We start from the raw sequence: 19,590 nt of genomic DNA, 5'->3' as shown, positions 1-19,590 counted from the left end.
TCTTTGAAACTTTAATATTAACTAGTGTGGTGTGAAGCAAGCTGGCTTAAATTTAAAACGGCGCTGGATACGCCAAAGTTATGTAGAGGTCTGGGCCTCTACATAATTTCGGTGGAATCACCGCCAGCGCAGGGACTTAAGCCAAACTTAATAAATGACTCTATATCCATAGCAGCCCCTGTTCAGGCTTCTACTCACCTCCTCATAAAAACTAATGAGGATGATAAGGGCAGACTAGATGGACCATGTGGTCTTTTTCCACTGTCAATCTGCTATGTTTCTATGTCAGCCTGACAAATTTTGTCCTCAATTGCTGTGGACTGAACATCAATTTTGGTATTTCCAGCGACATTATGGATATGAAGTGAGAATCATGTATATAAACAAATAATCAAATATATACTTGCACTATAAATCATGGGAGATTTAGATTAGTGATTGGATTGAGTACAACCTGTGGAGCTGTTTTTTCAGCTAACTACAGTATATATCTTTGCAAGATCTTTTTGATACTGAATTAGAGATTGATGAATTACTCATTTATCATCTTACTTTTAAGAAATATTAAGTAGTGTAATAAAAATTTGGGGACCCCAACATATTAAATATTTCTAATTATACCTAATCATGTATATACATTTTTGAACTAAATCATGCCATGTTTTATGTATATTTTTTTTTCTTTATGTGTGATTTTAATTTTTTATCATGTTTCTGTATCCATAAATTCTTTAGCACTACAAACCAAGAGTAGGAGTGCTTATCCTACTTTGTGCTAGTTCACAATCCTCTATGTACAGTCGTTGCCAAAAGTTTTGAGAATGACAGAAATATTGGTTTTCACAAAGTTTGCTGCTAAACTGCTTTTAGATCTTTGTTTCAGTTGTTTCTGTGATGTAGTGAAATGTAATTACATGCACTTCATACGTTTCAAAGGCTTTTATCGACAATTACATGACATTTATGCAAAGAGTCAGTATTTGCAGTGTTGGCTCTTCTTTTTCAGGACCTCTGCAATTCGACTGGGCATAGCAACCCATTCTTTCATAATCACTTCTTGGAGTTTGTCAGAATTAGTGGGTTTTTGTTTGTCCACCCGCCTCTTGAGGATTGACCACAAGTTCTCAATGGGATTAAGATCTGGGGAGTTTCCAGGCCATGGACCCAAAATGTCAACGTTTTGGTCCCCGAGCCACTTAGTTATCACTTTTGCCTTATGGCACGGTGCTCCATCGTGCTGGAAAATGCATTGTTCTTCACCAAACTGTTGTTGGATTGTTGGAAGAAGTTGCTGTTGGAGGGTGTTTTGGTACCATTCTTTATTCATGGCTGTATTTTGGGCAAAGCAACCACACACATGAATGGTCTCAGGATGCTTTACTGTTGGCATGACACACGACTGATGGTAGCGCTCACCTTTTCTTCTCTGGGCAAGCCTTTTTCCTGATGCCCCAAACAATCGGAAAGAGGCTTCATCGGAGAACATGACTTTGCCCCAGTCCTCAGCAGTCCATTCACCATATTTTCTGCAGAAGATCAATCTGTCCCTGATGTTTTTTTTGGAGAGAAGTGGCTTCTTCGCTGCCCTCTTGACGCCAGGCCATCTTCCAAAAGTCTTCGCCTCACTGTGCATGTAGATGCGCTCACACCTGCCTACTGCCATTCCTGAGCAAGCTCTGCACTGGTGGGACTCCGATCCCGCAGCGGAATCCTCTTTAGGAGACGATCCTGGCGCTTGCTGGACTTTCTTGGACACCCTGAAGCCTTCTTAACAAGAATTGAACATCTTTCCTTGAAGTTCTTGATGATCCTAAAAATTGTTGATTGAGGTGCAATCTTAGTAGCCACAATATCCTTGCCTGTGAAGCCATTTTTATGCAACGCAATGATGGCTGCACGCGTTTCTTTGTAGGTCACCATGGTTAAAAATGGAAGAACAATGATTTCAAGCATCACCCTCCTTTTAACAGGTCAAGTCTGCCATTTTAACCCAATCAGCCTGACATAATGATCTCCAGCCTTGTGCTCGTCAACATTCAGTTAACAAGACGATTACTGAAATGATCTCAGCAGGTCCTTTAATGACAGCAATGAAATGCAGTGGAAAGGTTTTTTGGGGATTAAATTAATTTTCATGGCAAAAAATGACTATGCAATTCATCTGATCACTCTTCATAACATTCTGGAGTATATGCAAATTGCTATTATAAAAACTTAAGCAGCAACTTTTCCCAATTTCTAATATTTATGCAATTCTCAAAACTTTTGGCCACAACTGTACTGTGACTGGGTGACCCAGTAGATGGCGAACCCCCATTATCCACTACGTCTCTGTGGGAGCCCCTAGGTATAACATACAACCGGTTTAAAAGTGGTATTTCCATCTAAGACAACCCTAGCGATATGCCCCGGTTGTCACACACACCTATCTTGTTAACGCAGCCGGAAAAGTGAAGTAGGGACAAGCGCGGTGGACTCCCATTCACTTCTATGGGGAGAGCGCTTGGAGGTGGCCGGACCCGAAGAAACCCAGGGTCCTCCAGCCACCACTTTTGTCGCTCTGTTCTCGATATAAGTGCGGGTCCCAGTGGTGAGACCCGCACCTATCAGACAATAGGGGCATATCCTACTGATATCCCTCTATTGTCCCAGATGGGAATATCTCTGTGACGAGACCAATCTCGCCACATTGCATTGGAGAAGCCTGGTTGCCCGCCTGCTTCCTTTAGACTATGCCCCCATGTTGAAATGCTTGATTTTCCCCTGCAAAGACATGAAAGCCAGGTCATTTGGTATGTGCCCTATTTGCACAGTGATACCCCAGATAGCTATGCCATGGAGCCCATTCGGATAACGAAAGACTATGTGAAAGACTTTGGCTCCATGGCGATTCTCCTGTACTGTATTCATTAGTGCCATTCACCTAATAATATGCGCTCAGACCTGAGCTATCTGGGGATATGTTAAATGTCTATGTTTTATGTAATAGCTGCACAGTTAGATATTCTTATGTCTTTTTCTACCATGTGGCTAATGGAGTTTTGCCTCTGCCCTTGGAGATAAATTGGATTACTTCCCAATTGTCTCCAGGACAGAAGACATTGTGTAAAACTGTATTTTCCTGCCTGTGATATTTACATTAACCTATTGTGTAAGGTAATTGCATCACAGGCAGAGGGGAGGATTTTGTGTGGGAGTGTCCGAGTGTATTGTAGGGGGTTAATTGTGGTTTTACAAAACCCTGTGGGTGGTACTAATGTGTGAGAATGTGTATATAACAACAAACACACAGCTCTGGCTGACCACTGCTTGACCCTCAACACGGCGCCTTGTCTTGCTCTTGGGGGGATTTATTGTATGCGGTTCCAATTCCACTGCTAGGAGTGTAAACCTTTCATATGGTTTCCAGTTCGGGAGATTGGTGTCTTTAGTAGCTGCCTTTGCATCTGGAAAGGGAATATCTCAAACGGCATTTACCCCCTTTTTTGCCCGGGGTGCCGTTACAATTGGTGGCAAGCGGCGCAATAGTTCCCACAGCCAGAGGGACAGCTCCAGGAGACACCATTTCATGGATTTACAAGTTGGGGGCAACGCATGTCCCAGTACAGCGACCCTAAGATCAACAGAATGGAAAAAGCAGTGGAGTACGATGCTGGTGTAATGAATGACCGAGATGCAGTCCGCAAAGGCATCTGGTACCAGGCACTGGGTATTGTGGAGTATCTGCGGGACGAGAGACTCCCCACGGAAGACCAGCGGTTGCAGAAGCGAGTAGCCCTGCGGATGCCCTTCATGGGGAGAGCAGCTCCGGGAGGAATGGGTAAAGAAATTGGAACACCTAGTATGGCAGGAGCTGTGGCTACAAGATGCCTACCAGGCACTCTGGTGGTATGGGGTACAGTACCTACCCAGGACAGCTGAGCATGACAAGCCAGAGGGAGAGGAGTTTGATGGTCCTGGCTTGTTAGGAGAGACTTTCAGAGCTGGAGATTGGGAGCCCTACACAAGCCTAGTTCTGTGATCTCTTTGAATGGAGGGAGAGCAGGTATGACTGGGACGACACTCATGAGATTGAGCAGGACCTGCTGCACCTGGTGACCTGGGAGATGGAGATTGAGCTGGAACAGGGCTACCAGCAGCTGTTCCACTCCAGTGAGAAGGCTCAGCAGGAGAGCGGAGTGACATACCCAGAGCCAGACCCCTTCAGCTGGGAAGATATTGTGGAGGTTTACTGGGAAAAACCCCAGGGGGCCGGTGGAGATGGGACCGAGGTCTCTCCACCGGTCCGGCAAGGAATTGGTAGCCCAGTCTCCATTCCCCAGCGGCAGGCTGAGTTACAGGGGGCAGACACAGTCGGTCCTGTCCCCCAGCAGCAGAGTGTCCTACAGGGAATAGAGAACCCAATCTCCTTTCCCCAGCAACAGGACACTGTATTGGGAGCGGAGACAGTCGGCGTCCCTCCCCAGAGGCTGGAAGTATGTATGGGAGAGGAGTTTGCTACCCCCTCTCCCGAGCGGCAATGTCATTTATTGGGAGCCCAGTCTCCATTCCCCAGTGGCAGGCTGAGTTACAGGGGGCAGAGACCGTCGGTCCTGTCCCCCAGCAGCAGAGTATTTTATTGGGAGAGGAGAGCTATGTCCTCCCACCCCAGCGGCAGAGTCTCCAGCAGGGAACAGAGAGCCCAGTCTCCTTTCCCCAGCAGCAGAACACTGCATTGGGAGCGGAGACAGTCGGTCGCCCTCCCCCCCCAGCGGCTGTAAGTATGTATGGGGGAGGAGCTTGTTACCCCTTCTCCCCAGCGGCAGCTTAATGTACCAGGGGGAGACAGTAAGCCCCACAACAGTGCAGATGGGACCGTGGTCTCTGCACTTACAGCACAGGGGGGTAGGGACAGTCGGTCCTGTCCTCCAGCAACAGGGCTGTTTAGCCAAAGGGGAGACAGTCTGTCTCCCCCTCCAACAACCAGGCTCCAACCAGGCTTCTTCCGTGGTAGCGCTGGCACCAGGGCAAAGTACCGCTGGCCTCTGCCCTTGGAGATAAATTGTATTGCTTCCCAATTATCTCCAGGACAGAAGACATTGTGTAAAACTGTAATTCTCCTGCCTGTGAAAATTACATTAACCCATTGTGTAAAGTAATTGCATCACAGGCAGAGGGGAGGATTTTGTGTGGGAGTGTCTGAGTGTATTGTACAGGGTTACTGGTGGTTTTACAAAACCCTGTGGGTGGTACTAATGTTTAAGAATGTGTATATAAGAACAATAAACACACAGCTCTGACTGACCACTGCTTGACTCTACACACAGCGCCTTGTCTCGTTCTTGGGGGGATTTATTGTATGCTGTTCCAATTCTACTGCTAGGAGTGTAAACCTTTCGTATGGTTTTTCCCATTCGGCTGTATGGAGCATTCATATGGTTTCCAGTTCGGGAGATGGTGTCTTTAGTAGCTGCCTTTGCATCTGGAAAAGGAATATCTCTTAAACAGCGGGGGTAACCCTTTTATGCCCGGGGTGCCGTTACAACCTCTTTAAGCTTACAGATTTGTAATTACCTGGGGAAGAGCTACAGACTGTTTTGAAAATGGCTACCAATATAAGGCAATAACTGAACTGCATTCTTTATGAACTCCCTAGTGTAATCCATCTGGACCTGAAGCTTTGTTGACAGTTACCTTGTTTAACTTCGCCTACATCTACCCATTTAATTATATTACTGGATGTACTTACAGCACCACCATGATCAGATGAATGGCAGCCAAGACCCGCTGCGGACAGCAGAAGCACAGAGCACTGACATGACTGATAACGCTCCGTGCCTCTCTGTGATCTCTTTACTACAAAATCACAGTGGCAACTTTATCTCACTGTGATTTTGTAGTAAAGAGATCATAGAGAGGCACGGAGCATTATCAGTCATGTTAATGCTCCGTGCTTCTGCTGTCCGCTTCGGGTCTTGGCTGTCATTCACGCAGCGGATGTCACGCACGGCATCCGCTCGTGTGAAACAGCCCTAAGGCTATTTTCACATTTGTGCTTTGTATTCTGGATTTGAGATCTGGGTGGGAGAGGATCTTAAAACCAGAGCAAAACGCTTCTGTCCAATTTAACATATCAGGATGCATCAGTGCGGTATTAAATCGAAACTGAACAAACCGGATCCGGTACTAAAAACAATGGAAGTCAATGTGTGACAGATTTTTTTTTTTTCGGATCTGGCACCATTGACTTACATTGTTCTTAGTGCCAGATCCGGTTTGTTCCGTTTCACAGAGCGGACACAAAATCGCAGCTTGCAGCAGTTTTGAGTCCGGTCACAAAGCGGAAAAGACCGGAACGGAATACATCCTGATCTGTTTTGTCCCCAATGACAATGATTGGGGACAAAACTGAGGCCTTTTGCTCTGGTTTTAAGATCCTCTGCAGATTTGAAAGTAGCCTAACCTGCAGCTCGTACTACTAATTAATTTACTGCTTATTTTAAAGGGGTTGTGTAGTGTCATGATACTGATGACCTATCCTCAGTATATCTGTGAAGGTTCTCATTTATCCAGGTCATGGTATATATCTGTAAAGAATAAATCAAGGCAACTGGACATACTGTAGATTTTCTTGAAAACGTTTCACTCGTTCTTCCAACGAGCTTTCTCAATTCTGAGTGATTGTACAAAAATTCTGGGAATAAATATGTAACTGAATCCACATCTGGTAATTATACCCAGCATTGGGTCAAAGGTGTTGATCCCATTATCCTAATTGGAGTCAGTAGGTGATAAAGACTTCCCAGAAAAAGGTGTCAAGACAGCATTATACGTGGCAGACAATAGATGTCTAACCCCCCCACCTCTATTCAAGCTTGGCTTCTCCACTTTTACGTAGATGGCCTCCTTCACACCTCGTTTGTACCAATCGGCCTCCTTATCCAAAACACGTACTTGACTGTCTTCAAAGGTGTGACCTGTTCCTTTTAGATGTAAGTACACGGCTGAATCTTGACCAGAGGTTTTGGCTCTTCTATGCTGAGCCATACGGTGATGTAGTTGTTGTTTTGTTTCGCCGATATACAGTTCTGAGCATTTCTCATTGCACTGGATTGCGTACACAATGTTGTCCATCTGGTGTTTAGGCGTTGGGTCTTTGGGGTGAACCAGTTGTTGCCTCAGTGTGTTGCTGGGTTTAAAGCAAACAGGAATGTGATGTTTATTAAAAATCCTTTTGAGTTTCTCAGACACCCCAGCTACATATGGGATAACCATATTCTTGCGTCTGTCATGCTTCTCGCCCTCACTGGTAGTATTGGTGCTCTTTCTTCTCCTTCCTTCTGTTTTGACAAAGGCCCAAACTGGATACCCACAAGTTTTAAGTGCCCCTCTGAGGTGTTTGCGTTCCTTCGCCTTGGCCTCTGTGCTGGTGATGCTCAGAACTGTATATAGGCGAAACAAAACAACATCTACATCAGCGTATGGCTCAGCATAGAAGAGCCAAAACCTCTGGTCAAGATTCAGCCGTGTACTTACATCTAAAAGGAACAGGTCACACCTTTGAAGACAGTCAAGTACGTGTTTTGGATAAGGAGGCCGATTGGTACAAACGAGGTGTGAAGGAGGCCATCTACGTAAAAGTGGAGAAGCCAAGCTTGAATAGAGGTGGGGGGGTTAGACATCTATTGTCTGCCACGTATAATGCTGTCTTGACACCTTTTTCTGGGAAGTCTTTATCACCTACTGACTCCAATTAGGATAATGGGATCAACACCTTTGACCCAATGCTGGGTATAATTACCAGATGTGGATTCAGTTACATATTTATTCCCAGAATTTTTGTACAATCACTCAGAATTGAGAAAGCTCGTTGGAAGAACGAGTGAAACGTTTTAAGAAAATCTACAGTACGTCCAGTTGCCTTGACTTATTCTTTACAGATATATCCTCAGTATAGGTTGCAGCTGTTCGTCTCATTCAATTCAGTTTTGTAGCCTATTTAAACTGTAGATTGGTGGTGGATCTGACCCCGCCAATATGAAATGATGACCTTTCCTGAGATAGGCATCATCTCTGAGCCCATTAAAACCACTATCTTTGTAAGAAAAAGAAACAAGTCCTCTCCTGCATAACGGAAATGGGACGGATCGGTTATGCAGGCCATAGACTTCTATTCTGACGGAATGAATAATGAAATGCCTCTAAAAGGCATTCCGTTATGTATTCCGTCATAGAATTGCGTTATGGTCCGTGGTAAAAGAATCCATAACGCAATTCTGCTTCAACCACCAAATGAAGCGTGAACGAATTTCATAACATGAAATTCGCTCATCTATACTATTGATGGTCAACTGTTTGTTTTCTAGGAGATGCTATCTTGGAGTATCTCAATGAAATAAGTCTATAATGCCATATCAGCACAGGTTTATGAGGAATAATCTATTCAGTTTCCACGAGTAGGGAAGTTCTAGACTGGATCGGGATAAGTTGTTGGATGTCATATCTTGACTTCTCCAAAGCATTTGATATTGTGACAGATGAAAGGTTAGTATATAAAACAAGAATGCATCGACTTGGCAAAATGTGTGTATGTGGGTAAGGCTAGTGTCACACTAGCGGCATCCTTCCCTGCCAGGCTGTTCTTGGCATGTTTGTCATGCTGCGGCCAGACTTCGGACGGCACGTTGCACTAGTGGCACAACGGAAGGCTGCCAGTAGTGTGAAAGTAACTGACTCAGCGAAAACAGAGTGTGGTTTTTAACATAACACACTCAGATTGGGTCACCGTCACTAATTGGGTACCACAGGGGTCAGTATTGGGCACTATTTACAATATCTTCACTAATGATCATGTAGAGTAGTTGCACGGTAAAATACAAATTTTTGCAGACGATACTAAACCGTGCAAAGTAATTAGAAAAAAAAAATAATGGACAGTATACTGCTGCTATGGAAATGGATAGATTGTAAGCGTAGACAAAATGGGCTAAAGAGGTTTAGGCTACTTTCACACTGGCGTTTCTGGGTCCATGTGTGAGATCCGTTTCAGGGCTCTCACAAGCTGCCCAAAACAGATCAGTTCGGCCCCAATGCATTCTGAATGGATAAGGATCTGTTCAGAATGCATCAATTTGGATGCGTTTGGTCTCCGTTGCGCTTTTAAGGCAGACACTAAAACGCAGCTTGCAGCATTTTGGTGTCCGTCTGATGATGTGGAGCCAAACGGATCCGTCCTGACTGACAATGTAAGTCAATGAGGACGGATCAGTTTTCACTGACAATATGGTGCAATTGAAAACTGATCCGTCCCCCATTCACTTTCAATGTAAGTCGAGACGGATCCGTTTTGACTTCGACTTTTTTTTTTTAAATGAATAATGCAAACTGATCCGTTATGAACGGATACAAGCGTTTGCATTATTGGTGCAGATACAAGACGGATACGCAACCGAACGCCAGTGTCAAAGTAGCCTTAAAAGGGGTTGTGCAGCCAGTACATCATCAACACCTGATTGATGGAGATCTGACTCCGCTGATTAGCTGTTTGAAGAGGAGGAAGCATTTGTACCAGCGTTTTAATTGCTCTTCAAGATTTGTGTTGTCTCTGAAGTCTCAGCGGCACTGTTTACTTGAATAGAACAAGCACCGCCACAAGTGAGACAACATGCAGTGTAATCTAGAAGAGAAAGTTGTGCTTGTACGAGCATCCCCTCCACTTTAAATAGCTGATAGGCAGGGGGTGCTGGGAGAGGACACCCACTGAGGTATTTATGACGTATCTTAAAAATAGGTCATCAATATTACTGGCTGCACAACGCCTTTAACACCGATAAATGTAAGGCTATGCACATGTGAAAGGAAATTGCATGTCACCAATACATACTAAATGGGAAAACACTGGGCAACACTGACATGGACTTAAGTTTAACCTCTTAAGGACACAGCCTTATTTCACCTTAGGACCAGGACATTTTTTGCAAATCTGACCAGTGTCACTTTAAGTGCTGATAACTTTAAAACGCTTTGACTTACCCAGGCCGTTCGGAGATTTTTTTTTGTCACATATTGTACTTCATGACACTGCTAAAATTGGGTCAAAAAAGTTTATTTTTTTTACATAGAAAAATACCTAATTTACCAAAAATTTGAAAAAATTAGCACATTTCAAAGTTTCAGTTTCTCTACTTCTGTAATACATAGTAATACCCCCAAAAATTGTGATGACTTTACATTCCCCATATGTCTACTTCATGTTTGAATTATTTTGGGAATGATATTTTATTTTTTAGGGATGTTACAAGGCTTAGAAGTTTAGAAGCAAATCTTGAAATTTTTCAGAAATTTACAAAAAACAAATTTTTAGGGACCACTCCAGGTTTGAAGTCACTTTGCAAGGCTTAAAGGCTTACATAATAGAAACCACCCAAAAATGACCCCATTCTATAAACTACACCCCTCAAGGTATTCAAAACTGATTTTATAAACTTTGTTAACCCTTTAGGTGTTGCACGAGAGTTATTGGCAAATGGGGATGAAATTTGAGAATTTCATTATTTTGCCTAATTTTCAATTTTAACCAATTTTTTCCACTAACAAAGCAAAGGTTAACAGCCAAACAAGACTGTATCTTTATTGCCCTGACTCTGCCATTTACAGAAACACCCCATATGAGGCCGTAAACTACCCAGTTACAAAGCAAGGGTTAACAGCCAAACAAAACTCAATATTTATGGCTCTGATTCTGTAGTTTACAGAAACACCCCATATGTGGTCGTAAACCGCTTTACGGGCACACAGCAGGGTGCAAAGGGAAAGGAATGCCATACGGTTTTGGAAAACAGATTTTGCTGGACCGTTTTTTTTTTACACAATGTACCATTTGAAGCCCCTCTGATGCACCCCTAGAGTAGAAACTCCCCAAAAATTGACCCCATTTTATAAACTACGGGATAGGGTGGCAGTATTGTTGGTACTAGTTTAGGGTACATATGATTTTTGGTTACTCTATATTACACTTTTTGTGAGGCAAGGTAACAAGAAATAGCTGTTTTGGCACAGTTTTTATTTTTTGTTATTTTCAACATTCATCTGACAGGTTAGATCATGTAATATTTTTATAGAGCAGGTTGTCACGGACACGGCGATACCTAATATGTATAAAAATTTTTTCTTTATGTAAGTTTTACACAATGATTTCATTTTTTAAAACAAAAAAAATATCACGTTTTAGTGTCTCCATATTCTGAGAGCCATAATTTTTTCAGTTTTTGGTCGATTATCTTGGGTAGGGTATGATTTTTGAGGGATGAGATTATGGTTTGATTGGCACTATTTTGGGGTGCGTCTGACTTTTTGATCGCTTGCTATTACACTTTTTGTAAAGTAAGGTGACAAAAAATTGCTTTTTTACACCGTTTATTATTATTATTTTTTTTACGGTATTCACCTGAGGGGTTAGGTCATTTGATATTTTTATACAGCAGGTTATTACGGACGCAACGATACCTAATAAGTATACATTTTTTTATTTACGTAAGTTTTACATAATTATATTATTTTTGAAACAAAACAAAAAAAAAAACTAGTTTTAATGTCTCCGTATTCTGAGAGCCATAGTTTTTTCAGTTTTTGGGCGATTATCTTAGGTAGGGTCTCATTTTTTGCGGGATGAGGTGACGTTTGATCCGTACGCACCGCGGTATGGAAAGGGTTAAAACAGCTGACATCGCATCACAGATATATATATTTTATATACATTTTATATACATTATTTTCAATATTGTGGTCATCCCTTGGCGCCTTTTTCATTTCCTTTACCCCACCCCCCTATTTTTGTACATTTCATGCAGAATACCCCGTCTTCAAAATCTTTTTTCTCTTTGCTCAGCTAGTGCTGTCAGCAATTTAGCATGGGCAAAACTGCTGACAATTTACATTTAATGTATATCTATTATATGGCTGTAAAGTTAAAAAATACATCTTTTACAGACTTACATCTAAATTTAACTAAAATTAAATAATTGTCCACATTCCACCTACTGCCTTTTTTAAATTCTGACCTCTTAGTGTAACAAAAATAAATACATAAAAGAAAGTTAGGGATACAAAACAAAAACCATCAAGGGAAGGATATCCACCAGCACAAGGCAGTATCAAGAAAAGCCAGAGGAATGAAAGCCAGGGAGGAAAGATCAGACTGCGCCTAAAGCGGGAATGGAGCAAAGAAGAAAAACAAGTGACATGTGGATGCTGTACACTCATCTAAGGTTGGAAATGGGAAAAATCTGCAAAACAGCAGCAATTCAGAAGAGTGTCACCCAATAGGCAAAGCTTTGCATACAATCATGTGAAATAAAGAGCAAATATTGTCATTTACTAGTAATAGGAAACTTAAATGTATACAAATATACATATAAACATATACATACATAACATACACAGATGTATTCAGCATGATCTATCTAACCTGCCTGCTCCTTGCATGCCTCACAATATACTTGAGCTACGCCAAGGTTTGTGAAAATTACTTTTTCTTCGATGTCTGCCACATGTTTAAGAAATGTAGCAGGTTTTCCACATTTTGTAAATATGCAAAAAGCATATCGTAATTTACTTGAGTTCCGACTACTTAAGGGGTGCCATGATGCATGCTTAAGGGTTTATTTCCTTTTTAGTGGACATTCCATATGTTGGTCAGGTGACTGTCTTCTCCCTAACTCTTCCCAATGTAAGGAATGTCATTGGTAACCTATCAGATTGTGGGCAGGAAAAACTACTGGGTGTTTTATGCTGCAATCCTATTACAGTGGGGAGACAGAAGGAAGTCTGGGGGTGAAGTGTGCTTTCCAAGGCAGCAATTGTAGTAGTTATTAGTTTCATGCTGAAACTACAGACATGCCCCACAAAAAAAAAAAAAAAAAAAAAAAAGATGCATGCTGGCAGGGAAGGGAGGTAAAAATGTCTTCAACATATATCAGGCATTTTGGAAGGTAGTGTTATGTTGACACCCAGAAAAACCCTCTGTCCACAGCTACCAGTTCCCATTGTTGTGATCAGTGGGTGTCCTAGTGGTAGGACCCCGGCCGATCTAATAGCTATCCCCTATTCTGTGGCTGGGGGATAGCTTTCCATAACCAGAATACCTCTTTAAGACCACCCCCATGAGCAGCTATCAGTGACTGACAACTCTCTATAGACACACTTACACAGGCAATTCTATCAGTCACAGAGTACACCTCCCCCGTGTACAAACGAACTTATGAAAAGTAGAGGTTTCAAAGTAAAAAATATACGTTTTACTAAATCTTTTGCCACAAAACCATATATCAATCTGCTCAGCACCTTTTTGCAGGACAGCTCCTCTTTAAAGTAATTGATTGAAATGGCCAGTTGTAACGTGGAATTTGTAGGTTCATTTTAAGGAGTTTTCTGGGAATAAAATTGTCCATCATGGTAAACTAAGTAAATGATTAATATTCTTACCTAATCTGATATGTCAGTACAAAAACATGCATACAGTTAATAAAAGGTAAACAGAATCAGTATTTACCTCCACTGATTCCCCAATGCTCTTCACTTGCTGACCCACGCTCAACACTGTGGAAATGCCAGTACAGGCTGGCTCAGCTAATCATTGACTGCATCGGTGACCCTCCTCAACCTGTGATGGTTCTGGTATTTCGAGCGGGGACCAGGAACTGAAGAGCAGTGGGAACAGGAACAGCATCTTAACACATCTTAAAAACTATTCTACCTGGAAAACCAGGACCTCAATTTAGCATCACATACTAAATAGCTGGATCTTGGGGCATTTATAATAAAGGACTGGGCAATTTTTCTAATTAAAAATATTTACCGGTACTTATATGCAATCTGAAACCTCTGCTAGCCCCTTCCTCTCCTTTTTGATTGAAAGGGCCAGGTTCCTGCACAGTCATCTCAGTCCGGGTGTCTATCTGTGTGGTTTTTATAAAAAAAAAAAATTTTGTTTGGATATTCATGGTACTAGGCAGGATAAGCCATCACGTTTTCCAAGTTTAAAACTGTTAGCAGGCAGTACACTAAGAACTTTTAAAACCTCCTGCCTAAAACAGTACTGTCTGTACAAAGGTGAATAAACCATTTTTTATTGGACTTTAGTGGACTGCTGCCATGTTTTCATATAAGTTTTTTTTATGTATTAGAGAATTATAACTGCTATTTACAATTGTTTGGAACTGTTAATCTAACAACATACGTGCAGTCTGATGAAATGGAAGAACAAGAAAACTTGTACACTGCATCTAAAAGGATATCCAAAAAAGAATACAGGCATCGATAAATGACAAGCTCAGATTTGCTATCAATGCCATGGTATAGAAGTAATGCTAGAGCAGAGAGAGGCAGATCACATTGTGTTAATGTTAATGGCTAGGCTACATGCAGATGGTAGTGATAAAACATAACACACAAAGTATTAGCAGCAGCAATCGAAAATGCAAAAACTGAATATTCAGTCCACAACATTCAATCACAAGAATCAAAACACAATTAAGATTTTAAAGGTTTTCTGAGAATGAATGTTTCTCAGGTGTATGTTCTGAAAACTACATATAGAACTTCAGCCACATATTTCTATATTTGTATGGCTGTGTAAATAAAAGATAGCAAGTGGTTATTCAGATACAGTATACTATACTTTAAAGGGGTTTTGTCACTTCAGCAAATCATGTAGAGAAAGTTAATTCCAGGCACGAATTTTCCGACGCTTTTTCCTATAGTTTTCAAGCACGACCACCACGGATGGATTGCAGGGTGGCCTTAACCCCTGGAAATGAACTGTATATACTGAGATTGAAAAATGTATCAAGCCAGCAAAGGAAGCACTATGGACTATCTCAAAACATTAGTAAGTGTCTTGTTTTAACTTAGTCTACATGATAAATGTAATTTGCTAAGGTGAGACAACCCCTCTTAGATCATTTCAGGACTAGTAAATCTGCCCAACTGTGTAGGATATGAGGTCCATTGAAGTATGCAGTGTGTATTGTGAAACTGCTGGGTCTGGTGGTACACTGCTCTATGAATTACAACACAATACCAAAAGAGCAAGGCCCATGCTGAAGATCTTACCACTATATTCATTCTCCATGTACTTACTCCTGTAACACGTAGAACACCTTCCATGCCGGAAAAAAGAAGATAGAGTGCTCCAGCCATGACCACCTTGTGCAATGTAGCTCCAAGTCGAGGTCTATAAGAAAGTGCAATGACTACATTTTAGGAATAACTAAATTATGCATTGAATCACTCATCAGGCACATGTATCACACATTTCCAGTTGTCATTCAGCTGAATTACTCTCATTTTCACAATCTGTTGTTGGTCAATGGGCAGAAAAAAAAAAGGAAGAACTGAAGAAAGTAATGCAAGACATCTATTTTATTATTATTATTTTGTTTTACTATACACACATTTGGTGATAGCATTGCAAATAACTTTTTCATCTTAGAGAGATTACTGGATTAACAGGAGACTGAACTCTTGCAATACCAAGTGAAATCTTACTAATCACAGCTGAAATCAAGTGTAGAAATGTGACGCCAGAAAAAAAAATTATACAGACAAATACAGCACTGTCTATACAATTCTTCCAGCTTTTTGCTTATTGAGGTCTCACATATAAATAGAACACTGTCGAATAAATAAAGTGCAAAATTTACAAATCCTCATAATTCCCTATTATGTAGGGTTGACCCTGCTGAGTAAAATGAGATCTCAATTATGCCAATCCATTTCGCTGCTACCAATTTCACTTTATATTAACCACTTCACATCTGGGCTATTTGCCCCCTTCCTGACCAGGCCTAATTTAGCAAATCTGACATATCTCACTTTATGCGGTAATTACTTTGGAACGCTTTTACTTATCCAAGTCATTCAGAGACTGTTTTCTCGTGACACATTGTACTTCATGCTAGTCATAAATTTGAGTCAATATATTTCACGTTTATTTATGAAAAAATCCCAAATTTACCCAAAATTTAGAAAAATTTGCAATGTTCTAAATTTCAATTTCTCTGCTTTTCAATTTAAAACAGAAAGTGATACCTCATAAAATATTTATTATTCAACATTCTCCATATGTCTACTTTATGTTGGTATCATTGCGGAAATGTAATTTTATTTTTTGGGGACATTAGAAGGCTTAGAAGTTTAGAAGCAATTCTTAAAATTTTTAAGAAAATTGCCAAAACCCACTTTTTAAGGACAAGTTCAGGTCTGAAGTCACTTTGTGGGGCCTACATAGTGGATGCACCCATAAATGACCCTATTGTAGAAACTACAACCCTTAGGCCCCTTGCAGACGAGCGTGTCCAGATGCGTTCCGGGTGCATTGCGGCAAACCCGCGAGAGTAAGTACGCAATTGCAGTCAAAACTGCGATTGCATTCCTTTGTTCAGTTTTTATTGCGCGGGTGAAATGCGTTTTGCACGCACGTGATAAAAAAACTGAATGTGGTACCCAGAAGTTCGGGTTTGGTATCGGTGTTGAGTAGATTGTATTATTTTCCCTTATAACATGGTTATAAGGGAAAATAATAGCATTGTTAACCAGCTCAGGACCACCGTACGCAGGATTGCGTCCTGCAGGCGGCCCTGCTCTTCTGGGTGGACGCATATACGCGTCCTCCCGCGAGACCCGAGATTTCCTGTGAACGCGCGCACACAGGCGCGCACGCTCACAGGAACGGAAGGTAAGCGAGTGGATCTCCAGCCTACCAGCAGCGATCACTCGCTGGCAGGCTGGAGATGTGATTTTTTTAACCCCTAACAGGTATATTAGACGCTGTTTTGATAACAGCGTCTAATATACCTGCTACCTGGTCCTCTGGTGGTCCCTTTTGCTTGGATCGACCACCAGAGGACTCAGGCAGCTCACTAAAGTAGCACCAAACACCACTACACTACACTGCACCCCATATAGACTCCCTGATCACCCCCCCCTGTCATTGATTACCCCCCTGTAAGGCTCCATTCAGACGTCCGTATGATTTTTACGGATCCACGGATACATGGATCGGATCCGCAAAACGCATACGGACGTCTGAATGGAGCCTTACAGGGGGGTGATCAATGACAAGGGCATGATCACCCATATAGACTTCCTGATCACTTCCCTGTCATTGATCACCCCCCCCTGTAAGGCTCCATTCAGACGCCTGCATGATTTTTACGGATCCATGGATACATTGATCGGATCCGCAAAACACATGCGGACGTCTGTATGGAGCCTTACAGGGGGGTGATCAATGACAGAGGGGTGATCACCCATATACACTCCCTGATCACCCCCTGTCATTGATCACCCCACTGTAAGGCTCCATTCAGACGTCCGTATGATTTTTACGGATCCATGGATCGGATCCGCAAAACACATGCGGACGTCTGAATGGAGCCTTACAGGGGGTGATCAATGACAGAGGGGTGATCACCCATATACACTCCCTGATCACCCCCTGTCATTGATCACCCCCCTGTAAGGCTCCATTCAGACGTCCGCATGTGTTTTGCGGATCCGATCCGTGGATCCGTAAAAATCATACGGACGTCTGAATGGAGCCTTACCATGTCATTGATCACCCCCCCCCCCCCCTGTAAGGCTCCATCCAGACATTTTTTTGGCCCAAGTTAGCGGAAATATATATATTTTTTTTGTTTGTTTTTTCTTACAAAGTCTCATATTCCACTAACTTGTGTCAAAAAATAAAATCTCACATGAACTCACCATACCCCTCACAGAATCCAAATGCGTAAACATTTTTAGACATTTATATTCCAGACTTCTTCTCACGCTTTAGGGCCCCTAAAAAGCCAGGGCAGTATAAATACCCCACATGTGACCCCATTTTGGAAAGAAGACACCCCAAGGTATTCGCTGAGGGGCATATTGAGTCCATGAAATATTGAAATTTTTGTCCTAAGTTAGCGGAAAATTAGACTTTGTGAGAAAAAAAAAAAAAAAAACAATTTCCGCTAACTTATGCAAAAAAAAAAAAATATTCTATGAACTCGCCAGGCCCCTCATTGAATACCTTGGGGTGTCTTCTTTCCAAAGTGGGGTCACATGTGGGGTATTTATACTGCCCTGGCTTTTTAGGGGCCCTAAAGCGTGAGAAGAAGTCTGGCATCCAAATGGCAAAAAATGCCCTACTAAAAGGAATTTGGGTTGCTTTGCGCATCTAGGCTGCAAAAAAGTGTCACACATGTGGTATCGCCGTACTCAGGAGAAGTTGGGGAATGTGTTTTGGGGTGTCATTTTACATATACCCATGCTGGGTGAGAGAAATATCTTGGTCAAATGCCAACTTTGTATAAAAAAAATGGGAAAAGTTGTCTTTTGCCAAGATATTTCTCTCACCCAGCATGTGTATATGTAAAATGACACCCCAAAACACATTCCCCAACTTCTCCTGAGTACGGCGATACCACATGTGTGACACTTTTTTGCAGCCAAGGTGGGCAAAGGGGCACATATTCCAAAGTGCACCTTTCGGATTTCGCAGGCCATTTTTTACACATTTTGATTGCAAAGTACTTCTCACACATATGGGCCCCTAGAATGCCAGGGCAGTATAACTACCCCACAAGTGACCCCATTTTGAAAAGAAGACACCCCAAGGTATTCCGTGAGGGGCATGGCGAGTTCCTAGAATTTTTTATTTTTTGTCGCAAGTTAGTGGAATATGAGACTTTGTAAGAAAAAAAAAAAAAAAAAATCATCATTTTCCGCTAACTTGTGACAAAAATAAAAAGTTCTATGAACTCACTATGCCCATCAGCGAATACCTTAGGGTGTCTACTTTCCGAAATGGGGTCATTTGTGGGGTTTTTCTACTGTTTGGGCATTGTAGAACCTCAGGAATCATGACAGGTGCTCAGAAAGTCAGAGCTGCTTCAAAAAGCGGAAATTCACATTTTTGTACCATAGTTTGTAAACAATTTTCCACAGTCCCTTTAGAGATCCTCGGGATATAAATTCAAAATACTTGCTTAGTCACTGAGACCAAGAAAAAAATCCCTTTAGGGGTCCCTATTAGCAGTTAAAATATAACTTTTATTGTCAATGGTAAAGACTCACAACATAAATTGAAAAAAGAACAAAGAAAATTTAAAACTCTCAGTTGTAAAGAGGTATAAGGTACAGTTGGATAGACTAGGTTGCCTACTTTTTTCAACCTTTTACTACTATGTCTATTTTATGTAGATAGATAGAATGATGTCTATTTAATCATAGCATAGAGGCTATTTATATACAGCAAACAGACCTTGAGATGCACTTGGAATTTATTTTAACACTTGTGCTGTGGGCTTGATTTTATTTATTGATTTTTTATTTATTTTTCGGATGCCCTGCAGAGAGCCTTTATTTCAGGCCTCCCTGACATAATAGTTGTTGAGCTATAAATGTTCCAGTGTATCCCCTGTTTGCCTAGTCGGTAACAATACTTCTACTGAACGGATAAGCTACAATGTTGCCCCTATTTTTGTCATAAGGGTCAATGTAGCCATATTCCTGCATTCATTCAGTTCTTTGGCGTTCCTCTCCCTGCTATGCAGGATGTCTGCCACT

General features: G+C 41.7%; 1 protein-coding gene across 2 annotated transcripts in view; it reads right to left on the bottom strand.

Annotated features, from left to right (window-relative positions):
- Positions 1-19,590, bottom strand: part of TMEM87A (transmembrane protein 87A) — a 260,059-nt gene that overhangs the window by 120,434 nt on the left and 120,035 nt on the right. Inside the window, exons 11-12 of one of the 2 annotated variants that reach the window (XM_044271690.1) lie at positions 15,118-15,211; positions 14,274-14,345 (exon numbers count right to left, since the gene is read on the bottom strand). In XM_044271690.1, the coding sequence (XP_044127625.1) occupies positions 14,274-14,345; positions 15,118-15,211 (166 nt within the window). Of the gene's footprint in view, positions 1-12,112; positions 12,182-14,273; positions 14,346-15,117; positions 15,212-19,590 lie in introns of both variants that reach the window. The other variant, XM_044271691.1, reaches the window with a different exon arrangement.

This window comes from Bufo gargarizans, chromosome 11 (assembly GCF_014858855.1).
Source record: "Bufo gargarizans isolate SCDJY-AF-19 chromosome 11, ASM1485885v1, whole genome shotgun sequence".
Classification (NCBI taxonomy): Eukaryota; Metazoa; Chordata; class Amphibia; order Anura; family Bufonidae; genus Bufo; species Bufo gargarizans.
Note: the sequence above shows the minus strand (reverse complement) of the source record. Positions and strands in the feature narration are given on the sequence as shown.